Source organism: Barbus barbus (genome assembly GCF_936440315.1).
Source record: "Barbus barbus genome assembly, chromosome: 28".
Taxonomy (NCBI): Eukaryota; Metazoa; Chordata; class Actinopteri; order Cypriniformes; family Cyprinidae; genus Barbus; species Barbus barbus.
This window is the reverse complement of record NC_136756.1, coordinates 25,976,122-25,988,400: the sequence shown is the minus strand read 5'-3', so window position 1 is coordinate 25,988,400 and position 12,279 is coordinate 25,976,122. Positions and strand designations below refer to the sequence as shown.

General features: G+C 41.8%; 1 protein-coding gene across 2 annotated transcripts in view; it reads left to right on the top strand.

Moving 5' to 3' along the window:
• Positions 1-12,279, top strand: part of plxnb3 (plexin B3) — a 72,930-nt gene that overhangs the window by 35,070 nt on the left and 25,581 nt on the right. For both annotated transcript variants that reach the window (XM_079383011.1, XM_079383010.1), the window contains exons 2-3: positions 6,114-7,233; positions 10,504-10,683. In XM_079383011.1, the coding sequence (XP_079239137.1) occupies positions 6,130-7,233; positions 10,504-10,683 (1,284 nt within the window). In that variant the 5' untranslated portion in view covers positions 6,114-6,129. The remainder of the gene's footprint in view (positions 1-6,113; positions 7,234-10,503; positions 10,684-12,279) is intronic.

The following is a 12,279-nucleotide window of genomic DNA, read 5'->3' as shown; positions in this document are numbered from 1 at the left end:
TTGCCTTTCTGTCCTTTTTTTTAATTTTCCCCACCTTCTCTCTCTCTAGTTCCATATTTCCCAAAGTATCACCCCCTCCTGCTTGGGCGTAGAGTATGGAAATGAGAACTTGCCCACCCTCCCTCCGCACAGAGGTGGTGATTAACCACTGCACACCCCAGGCACACATACTCTCACAAACTCTCTCTCTTGCACGCTCACACACACACACACACTTGGTGTGCTGACACTTTCATGGCTGGCATCAAAGAGACTTGTAAATCCCAGTCACTCTCACTTTCGGTACGCATTCAAAGAGCCAGCTCTGTAATAATCAGCAGCAGCTCCGCGATGTGCCCATCTCCACCAGACATGATGCGTGTTGCGAGATGCTTTGTCTTTGTCTCGCACCGAATTTCCAGGTTTATTTCCACCCTGACACCTGCGTTAGCATGGCACAGTTTCACCTGCTGCGACAACCCCACCAATCTGCGCCCGATCTGCTTTGTGTGACGTGACGCAAATGTGAATCTTACTTTATGAGAACTTAAGTAAAAAATGACTTGCTTTTTTAATCAAGCTTTTGCAAGGATGTGGTAATTAAAGGGATATATGATACTTCTGTCAGCATTTAATAACTCTCATGACTTTCGTTCTTTCTGTAGAACATGGAAGATATTTTAAAAAGTGTCATTTTTGGTATGCACAGATAGTATGCACAGACAAAAGGTATAAAAGCTGTCAATGGAGCGGTAACCTTGTGTATTGTGTATCAGCCTAGAAAATCGCAACTTTTCATTTTCCGTCAGTCTTAGTACACGATGTAACTACAGAAGAGTCAAGTTTTAAATGGGAAAAATATCGAAACTCTTTGGTCATTTTTGAGCGAGATGCTAATGGTCTAATCCGATTCAATGATCTATGCTAAACTAAGCTAAAAGTGCTACCGCCAGACCTGGAGATCAGCTGAATGGATTCAAAAATGGTAAAACTCAACTGTTTAACTCTTGGGGAGTTGGAAAATGAGCCTATTTCCAAAAAAGTGGAGTGTTCCTTTAATGTAAAGTGTTACCTTGTCTTCTTTTGTGTTCCGCAATATAAAATCAGTCATGCAGGTTTAGTGCGACATAAAGGTGAGTAAATGCTGACAGAATTTATATTTTGGGGTGGACTATCCAATTAATTTACTACATGCTGGGTCTTGCATTGTCTTGTGAATTCAGACACTCTTCAGATGCTTTATGAATTCAGATGCATTTAAATGACGAGGGATGTTTTGACGAGACGCAGTGGTGCATATCGCAAGATGCTTTGTGTCACATCAGATTTCCAGGTTAATTTCCACTCAAAATCTTGCTGCCCCCACCTGCTGTGACAGCTCACCCGACCTACGCCCTCTTTGTGTGGAACGTACAGACTTGAATGTGAAGCAAACATCTCATCTGGGAAGTTCACACCTTGAGAAAGTGATCCAATTAGGCAAAAATGTCATGACTTGCTTATTTTTATCGAGCTTTTGCTAGAAGGGCGTGATTAGCATTCATGAATTTACATGCATCTGCTTGTACATGGAGAATTTTGCATCAAAGCTACATTAAACTGAAGGATGTAACCAAGGGTTCGGTTTTGGGGGAAAATTGTGAAGTCACTTAAAAATCAATATTGATCAGTCAACATTTTTTAGGGATGCATCCTTAAGATCATGGTAGTTGCGCCGACCAAAACCTAAGAATTGTAGCCAGACTATATTGTTCCATCAGCTCAGACAGTGCTTTAAAGCTGTCAAGCCTGCTGAAGCGATTCCTTCCTCTGGTAGCACAAGCACACAGCATGGGTGGGGTTTGCATGTCTGTCTGTTGGCTCACCCCCATTGAGGAGTCTTGGCCTCTGAAGCTCGTCTCATTTTTTAACACGCACAGAGGCTCACTTTTTTTGAATGTGCCAGTTGTATGCTTTGTGTGATGCCCTTCATTTTTTGTGGGGTTTGCGTGTGTGGAAAGTGTGTCTGTCTGGAAGAATTGTATGTACTAGTAAGCTTTGTGTCTGATATTGTGTTTTGTGTATTATGCGCTCGGCAAAGAAATTAGACACACATGCATGCTATAATTACTAGCGTGTCTGTTTCTGGAGGTAATGAGTGTTGAGTGAGCGTAGCAGCCTAGTAAGTATGTGCTTTGTTTTAATATGCTGCTGTGCAGGAGAGGAAGTTTACAGAGATTCTGAATCTACACACACTAAAGAAAAGGGTGGCACAAGCGCTTCCAGCAAGGGTCAGAGGTCAGCCTGCAATCGAAATGGCTCTCCCTAAATTGGTTGCACCTTTCAGAGTGATAAACTATGCTACCCCCTATTTAAAACATATTTACATATTGCAAAAGCTGTTATTAGCGATACGCATTACGTATAATAGCTATTTGTCTGGTTTTACAATAGTTTGCTGCAAAACCAACCTCTATTTATTTCCTCCCTTTGTCAAATCTCAGTTCTTTGTGTGTGCATGTGTAAGGAAGAGCTTGTCTCCAATATATATCCCAAGCTTTTTCCATTGCTCATCACAAAGGCAGTAAGCTATTCCTCTTTCCTAGTGAATAGGGAGTGTGTTCTCACTTGCTCCCATGATGCCCCGAAACAGTTATTACCATTTAAGTCAAAAAAATGGAGATGAATGCTGATGCTGCAAAAGCTCGACCTAATTCAAGCTGTGAAATTGCCTGTTTTGACAGTATAAGAGACCTCCTGCATGCTCCATTTTAGCATGCTTTTGTTCTGTGCCATTCTCACCCTGTCTGCTGCACTTAGGTGGATCTGTGTAGGAATGGTTGCACTATGGGTGGGATTCGATCGCAAGCTCTCCGTTCCGCTTCTGTTTGCCACTCTCGGTTAGATTTTCGGTGAGGATACAGTGGTGGCGACACACCCTCTCGCTATTAAAACGCTCTAGGGCTGTGAACGCCTCACTGATTTATTAATGTAAGACTGATACATGTAGCATTTACACATTGTCTTTTCGATATCAGTATGATATCCTACTTTTTATCTCAATTTTAAACAAAGTGTGCAAAAATAGTCTGACTTTGGAATTTCATAAGCATTTCCCACCTTTTTTCTGACTGTAGAGCTCATCAGACTACTTTCGCAACTGTACCTTTAAGACTGCTATATATAAATGACCTCTGTTATGATTTACAGGCGTTCCTGTAGGTCAAACAATGGAGCATGAGTGCTAGCAATGACAACAGCAGGATTTCGATTCCCAGGCAATGCATCAACTACTACCTTGAATGCAGTGCACATCAGTTTGGGAGAAAGCATCAGGCGTAAATGTAAATATAGAGATTTGCTAGACTTTGTTTACTGGCTTTGTTCACATGGTCATTCAAAACTGAATAGGGGTTGATATTTATATAGACTGACATCGTAGCCATGATGAATTCTGCACATGCCATACTACATTTAGAGGTAGTCAGAAACAAATGTGGAAAACTGCAAAGAACGGTCAATTAACCGTTGAACTAAAACAATAGTTTTGAACTTGGCTGGTTGTGTGTAGTCTTAGAAAATAAATGAGAAAAGTAAATCAAAAATGAGGAAAAATCACAAACATGACTTTTCGTATCTACTTTGGTTTGCCTAACATCAAAATGTGTCATAGCCTATATTTAACTTATTTTTTCATAAAAGATCAAGGGAAATTAAAATGTTCAAATATGACCACTTGAAAATGTGCTCTAGAATCTTTTTTGCTGACTGCGGAATATCTAAAGCATGTCAGCTTATTATCAAAGTGTTTTTTTCTACTCTGAATGCAAGTCAGCATCATTTAGCTTTTCCAGATCCTGTTGTGCAAGACCTTGACGGAACAGGTCATGACTGAGGATAAGAAAAATCATCTGGCGGTCCGTAGGCTCTCTGAGCTCGTTCCTTTTGATCATGTTCATTAAACGTGGATAGCATGTGTCCTTAAGCTAGGTAGACAAGAGACACCGTACAAAGTGATGTTCAGCTTTCAGGCTTCATAAACAAGGTGGCGCGTGAACTCGCCAATCCAAAGCCTAATTGAAAAGAAGTGGCTAATCTCAGCAGCATGTCAAACTGTCCTTTTCTTACCCACCATCCCTTTGAAGGTGGAGACGAGGTAAAATGTTATGCATACTGATAGACTCTAGCTTCTCTGGAATTTTTTTCCCCCTCCTCTCTTTGCTCCTTCTCTTCATCTCTCATATACTAGGCCCTCAAGACTTCTTGGCTGCTGTGATATGAATTAAAGATGAATCTTTCTTTTCCCTCTATAACTTTCTTGCTCAGATACTCAGTGTCCTCTGATACTTTTTCTCCTTCAAAAATGGAATCGTGTTTGGCGTACTGGCAGAAATTAGTCAAGCCTCTATCTAGACTTGACTTGAAGGCAAGCATAACTATTACTATTGCTCATACTTGGGCTTAGGGATTTGAATGAACTCCTAACCCTAAATATTACACCTTGGCGTGTAACTCATCTCGCACTACTTGTGCTACGGATGTGAACGATGGCTCAAATTGTGTGTCTTGTTGAGAAGAGTTGTGCTGTGGAGTTCAATTTAGTTCTGAAAAGAGAGCAAATTAATATTTGTAAGTTATAGAGGAAGTCGTTGCAGAATTGGATCAATGTACATTTCCTGGTCAGTTAAACCAGCTAAGACCAGCTCCGATCAAACCACAAAACTAGTAATCCTATATCCTGGTTTAAGATGTTTTTTTTTTCTTTAGAAAGTATATATTTTTGGGGTATATTTTTGTCTTGGGCCACCTAGCAGCCATATAACATTAAGCAAAAAACTGTGAAAACTTTAGCAATTGCATATTAACACCCTTGCAACCACCCAGAATATCCTAGCATGCCAACAAGTAAAAAAAAAAAAAACTTTAGAACTGACCATGTAGAAATAGCAATGCATAATGCAATAGTAACGCATCATGACATTGAGTTCTGCATGGGATGCACCACACGTTTTCTGAAGAAAATGAAAATCTAGGTGTTATTGCATCAGATGATTCTTTATTTTCTCTCGGTTTTGTTCAGAGGTTGATAACTGAATGTAACAGCTGACGCTCGTGACTTTCGAGTGGTTGATTAAAGCGGTGTCGGTTTTCTCAGTTTCATCAGTAAAACCAGAAAGGCAACAGCTACAGGCATCATGCATAATTTAGCACCTAACTTCTTCACATCTCTATTACTTTTTATCAGCGCTCTCATATTTTCACACACACACACTCTCTCTCTCTCTTTCTGTTTCTCCACTTGCCCTCTCCCTCTCTTTCCTTCTATCTCACTCTCAACTCTCTTTGACCCATGTGTTCTCATGTCATCTTGCGGCAGTCAGGTTTGGCCAGTAAACAGTGAGTCAGACACCCAGAGCCTGACACAAACACCAGCAAAGGATTTTAATGATAACAGGAACCCACATCTGGCACACTTTGGTATGTTTTATCAGCCGCCGTTCTTGTGTATGCCGCTCGTACGCTGGCGTTCTGACTTTTCTGAAGTAAACTCCAGTATTATTGTTTCTTGGTCTCAGACGCATGTCTTTTATTGCACTGGACCAAAGCCTGGCAGTCTCACTCAAGCATCATTCACTGCCTGTGTGAAGGTGGCAGGACTTTGAAGAACAAAAGAATGTGTTTGAAGCCTGTAGTCTTTGTGCTGCATGGTGATGTGCAGCAGTAGGTATTCTCTGTGGTGTTTTTCTGTTAACTTAACATTTGTCTTCTCTCTCTCTTTTCCCCCCTCTCTTACTCCCTTTCTTTCTCTGTATCTTTATCTTTCTCTCTCGATCACCCATCTGAATCACGTCCTCTCTCTGGTTTCCGCTAACACTGACTATCTTGCTTTGCCTTCTGACTCTCTTCCTTCCTTTTCATGTGCTACTCAACTTTCCATGCCCTTCTCTCTCTTCCTTACTGTCTTTTCCCGGATATTCGTTTCCTCCCCATAACTCTCCTCATGCACGTTACCTCCACTTTTCTGACTTTGCTGATTAACTTTTTTTCCCTGTTGTTTACGTTCTCACCCTGTCCCTCCATTCTGAATTCTCTTTCTTTATGCATACTTCTTTTCAACCTGTACTCCCTCTCTTCTTGATCTCTATCTCTTTCAGCAGGTGAGGGGGTGCCATGCCAGCTGCTGCTCCTCTGTTGCTGCTCCTCGCCATCGTGTGGTGGCCTCTGGTATTGCCTCTGGCCCCCGGTCATCTTCAAAGCCCCCCTACATTCATCAGCCTTAATGGCTCCCGCCTCAATCACCTCCTGCTTGACACCCATTCGGGCCACGTCTACGTGGGAGCGGTAAATGTGCTCTATCACCTCTCCCCAGACTTGCAGCTGCTCTCCTGGGGCAAAACGGGGCCTAAACTGGACAGCCCGGACTGCCTACCCCCCATTGACCCCACAGATTGCACCCAGGCAGAAACCACAGACAACACCAACAAGCTTCTGTTGCTGGAAGAGGTCAAAGAAAGGAAACAACGCAGCCTGATCGTGTGCGGGACGGTCCTGCAGGGCATCTGTGAGAAGCGAAGCTTGGAGAACGTCTCTCAGGTGATATACAAGACCGACAACCCCGTGGACACGCAGTATGTGGCAGCAAATGACCCTCGAGTGTCCACGGTTGGTGTGGTGGTGGAACAGAAAGGTGATCTGCTTATGCTTGTAGGGCGGGGCTACACCAGTAAAGGACCTGGTGGGATCCCGCCAATCACGATGCGACGCTTAACCTCAGTCGCCCCACACTCTGCACTAGCATTTTCCCATGAAGAACTTGGAAAGCTGGTTGTCGGTAGCTATTCCGAATACAACAACCACTTTGTGAAGGCTTTTCCCTACAACAAATATGTCTATTTTGTGTTCTCTCGGCGTGACGTGTGGGGCAAACGAGAATATCGGACGTATGTTTCAAGACTCTGTGCAGGCGACCCCAATTTCTACTCTTATGTGGAGGTGCCTCTTTCCTGCGGTGGAGGATACAATCTGGCACAGGCGGCCGTACTTGGCTATCATCACGAACAACCCACGCTGTTTGTGGCTATGGCCATGGGGCAGGCATCGACTCCCACGCCCACAGACCGGTCGGCTCTTTGTGTGTACAAGGTGGAGGAGCTGGATAAAGCCCTGCATGGCGCCCAGCTACTGTGTTATACACAGGAGGGCAAAGATGCCAACAACAAGGAGAAGGCGTATATAGAGTACGAAGTGTCCTCCAGTTGTCTGAAGCTCCCGCAGGTAAGTTGTTGGCCTGTGTTTGTAGTTATTCCTTAAAGAGGATTACAACCCACTGAAATTCATCATGTTGTTCTCAAAGGGCCTTTGATGTGCCAACTGATCCAACAAAAATTAAATTTTGTGCTTTTTTTTCCAGGCTGTAGTTCCCTAAACCCCTTCCACCATTCACAATCAGTTCCGCTTTAGACCCCCCCCCCCCCCCCCCCCCCCAATAACAGCATAATTCCAACATTAGCCAATGAGAGGTTTATGCTGGTTTTTTTGGCTTAGGTATCCGCTTATATTGCCAGTCTCAAGCAGTCGTACCCACCTACCTCAACATGGCTTCAAAAGACTTTCCTTTAGCAGGAGGAGGGAGTGGCTCCATGAATGTAGCAGCTTTTTAATGAGGGTTAAATCCACAGCTAAAGAGCGCTAAGTAGGAATATATAGATAGGGGAAGCCACAAGATATCAGCCCATTAGCTGGGTCGTGTAAGACAGCATGGTGTGTGGTTTCTTGGCGATAGATCAGGGTCAGCTGGGGCTTTTTTGCGACAGGGGTGTAAGTCTGGCAGAGTGGCAGCTGCCTCAGTGCTGACACAGATTAGCATCCAGCTGCCTGCGCCAGTGCTAATCCGCACGGCATAACAAATGCAGCGGTAGCTCCCAGATTTCTGCATGTTACAGGGCTGATTCTAAATCTCTGCTCTGCTAGTATTTACATTTTACGTTTATGCAACCAAAAGTTTATTTGTCTGTAATAGCCATTTAGCATAACAAACAAGTAGTAGCGAATAGGGTTTTTATACTGTAATTCTGGGTATACTGTGGTTTGTGTAGTTCATGGTTTGTTTTAAGTGTGACAAATGAGTACTGGAGAATTTCTAAGAGCGAAATCTAAAGAGGTTTTGTTTGAGTGAAGGAAGGGGAGGGAAGGAGGTACTAATGGAGATTGGGTAATGTTCTATTCATGTGTCTGTTGCAGTGTGGAAGGGGGTATTGTGTATTAGTATGAGCTTGGGAATGAAAAGGAGTGGTGCCTGTGTGTGTAGCCTCTGGGAGGTGGTTAAATCCAGCTTAACGTCGCAGCTGGTTTGAGTTCTGCTGACCCACATCCTCTCTGGGCTCACTGCCCCAGTGACCAACACACACAGAAGCCCACTGAACCTATGACCTCAAAGACACAATAATGTCACCACTTTTAATGTGTATGTGTCACTGTATCTAATATATGACTTCTGTCTGTTAGCTTGTCATAAAAGTTACAAAATATCTGCAGTTGCTGATATGCAAATCAGTTTTAGACCAGGTCACCATGTACATAATTTAAACACTTACTTTATACTGTTCCAAAGATGTGATTGTTCCAAAGATTCCAAAGTTGTTGTTTTTTCCCCAAGCATTGAAATTTATGGGGACAACAGACCGGAATGACTTAAATTTTGGTCTGATCCTCACACAACATTATCATATTTAGAAGACTTGGAATATAACACAGGACTCATATTGATTAATTTTATTGTACTTTCATGGTCAATTTAAAGTTTGAATGCTCCACTCTCAGTTAATTTAATTGCATGGAAAAAGATCAATTTCTCCTTATGTGCAAAATATCCTGGAAAGGGTACTAAAGAAGTAAATGGGGGTCAGTTCTTATTTAATTTTGACTTCATGGTCATGATGTCATGATGTTCTTGTTGCAAATTTAACAGTTATAGTCATCTCAATAATTCATAGGAAGTACTGCAGAATGAATAGCTATTATCTTGTTTCCAAAGCAGTAGGTGTGTATGGTGTTTGTATATTTGACCTCCTTTGACTTCAATTGTGTGCCGCTGTTCCACTGTTCTGTGTGGCCACTCCCCTTGGTCTGTAAGCTGAGGTATTGTGTTTGTCCATCCACTGACAGCTGCAATTCCAGAATATCGTCAGGTCAGGACACACAGACCCACGGCTGGCTTCAGTGAGAGTGCATTTAAAAATCACTCCCAGCCATGGATAGATGATCGGTTGGGTTTGACAGACACATAATAAAAGCAGCTTAGCTTTTTTAGTATTGATTTTTATGCACACAGCAAGGACAGGATGTTTGGACACTATCCAAATGTTCATAGTTGACTTTGGAAACTTTGTACTCGTCCAGTTTTTGAAATCCGTTTTAATATTCTACTTGCATTTTGGATATTAATTGTTCATAATGTGTCGTCTCTCAGGGTTTTTGTCTCGGTATTGTAAGCATGTGGGCACACAGCTGTCTGTCTGTCTGTGTGATTAGCTCGAACCTCATTATTTCCAAAACATTTAACATTCATTAATTCCTAAATTGTTTATATATAATTTGACTGAATTCCAAGTACAGCCAAGTTGCATATATTAAAAACTTTCATGCCATTGCATGTAAACTAACAGTCAAAAGTTTGGACACACCTACTTGTTATTTATTATTATGGTTCCATATCTTATTCCATATTCCAAGTTATTAAAACTATATATGAAAAAAAATCAGCTCTTGTATTTGAGCATCTTGCTGTCTTTATTCCAGCTCTGTAGACTCCGGAAATTCTTTCAGCGAACTTAATGAGGTGCATCCTTGGATGCTTTTTTAAATTTTTGAAGGAGTAATGTGTGCTGGGCATTTACTGGCAGCTTTCCTTTCACTTTACAGTCAAACATGTCTAATAAATGTACAGTTTTATATTCAAAACTATATCATGAATTCAAACATAAGCATTTAAATGAGATGGTTTTGACGATTCAAGTGTCCAGACTTTTGACTGGTAGTTTGGTTTAATGTACTGCAACTCTCTCTCAATAATTTCCTCCCTACTGTCACTGTCAGTAAAGGTAGGCAGAAATTGAGTCCTCTGTGCAGTAAATAAAGTTGTCAGCGTAGGCATATAATCAGTTTATGGGTTGGGAATTGAGAATGGGTTCTTATTCAGAACCAGTATGTATAAATATTCTGGAACTGAGTGGTTTTCATGACATTCGACTCCGTTTACAGTCTGCATTCTTCCACTAATGCAGACAGAGCACCGTACTAAAACCGTACTGACAGTGTTTTCACGCACCATTCCTGCACCTCTATTGATTCTAAAGTGCCAAAATATCACGTTTTAGCCAAGCTGGGAGGTTGCAGCTTGAATTTAATATGAAGAGAGAGAGGAAAACTGTTGAATTCCAGACTGTTCCCATCCCTAATTACTTTCCATCTGCTATAATCATGAACTGTGTGATAAATATATTTGATGATGGATATAGGTAATGTAATGTTTTTGGGGTTGTGCAGGACTCTCTGAATGAGTACCCATGCGGAGGTGAACACACACCCAGCCCCATCGCCAGCGCCATTGCTCTTGAGGCCACGCCCGCTTTCACCTGGACTCCTCCCATCACTGCTGTCGCAACAGCAACTGAAGTTGGTCACACCATAGTACTGCTAGGAGACAAAAATGGAAGGCTGCACAAGGTATGACTTACTGTTACCTATTATTGACCATGCAAAGCATGCTGTTTTTTTCATCTTGCATCATGCTTTAATGGCACTAAACCTGCAATTTTTGTGTTAGCAGCACAAATCCTTAACCATTAAAGACCCACCATCCATCATTAAAGCATAATGGGAAATATCAGCATGAACAACTGAATTTTAAAGGCTGTTTACCATCATTAAAGACTCCTTTATTGAAAAGCAAACACATGGAGTAATCATAATTTGTCATTATGCACTAACTCTCTAGTAATGAGCAAACCACCCTACAGCATGGCAATATTATGTTATTAAAATCGGTTGGTTCAGTCAGAGTTCAGATAGTGTGTTACATTATTTATCAGGACAAAGTTTTGGGAAGGTATTACAGTAAGTTTTTGCTGGCAAAATTGGATTGCAGTTTGGACACTTTTGTATCCTTTTTTTTAGGCCTACGGTTCAAGGCCACTGGAAGTGAGACAGTGTATTTTAAGATCACCTTTCAAAGCAGAAAAACATAAGACGTCACAGTTAGCCTGAAGTTGGATTTAAGCTGCTATTTAAGGAAAATGGACAAGAGAGTGCATGCATGACTCAAGCTCCTGTGATCTTAGAGGTGGAACAGTGTAGAATTAAATTATGAGTCATGAAAGGTGAAAAATGCATAAAGAGCAACCCTTATACTTGACACGCTAGGATTTGGTTTCAGTTAAAGTAATAGTTAACCCATCATTCCATCACCCATCAAACCTGCATTACTTTATTCCTTCTGTGGAGAAAATTTTTGTATGTTGTTTTTTTAATAGTTTTTTTTTTTTTGTATGACTACAGATCTGTCGAGCGCAATAAACGTGGTCCATATGACCAAAATAAGCCCAAATTTAAGTAATAATTTACAGAAAATCTTTTTGCAAAGCTTTGAAATGGCGTTGAAGTTCAGGTTCAGAAATAGTAAGTGATGCCAAATTATACAGTTCAACGTTTTAGTAAATAACAGCTATAGGCCTTAGAAGACTTAAACCACAGAAGGATGACTGAATGACTAAAAAGTTTGCGTTGTTATTTTTTGGATGAACTATTCCTTTAAGATCCTTCAGGCAAAAGATCCTTGTGCAACATTCATTCAGACTTGGGAAACACATTCAGTTTGCTCTATCACGGTATATTTTTGGCATTTTTAGGGGTGAATATATTTTGATCTGCCAATTTTGCCTACTTTCAATCTGGGAATGTGGGGTATTTACGGCTCATGGCTTGCCCAGTTTGGCCCGGAGGTGGTGTGATTGTGTGTGTGTGCATACAGGAGTGTGTGTGTGTGTGCGTGTGTGTGCGAGCGGCTGCCTCATCAGCATGAGAGGACATGTTCTGAATGCTTATTGCAAGCGCCTTAGGGAGAACCGATCCCAAGGGAGCCGGTCACATGCGGTGCGCTCTGGGTCGGCTGATAGGGGTGGTGGGAGCCACACTTGGAGTTTTTCATCCTTCAATCCCCTCCGGTGCTGTATGAAATATTAACGGCGAAACTCTGAAACAGCAGCTTGTTTACCGCCCAAAATTCTCCTCAGGCAGAACTTATCACAGACGGTCCACGGTATC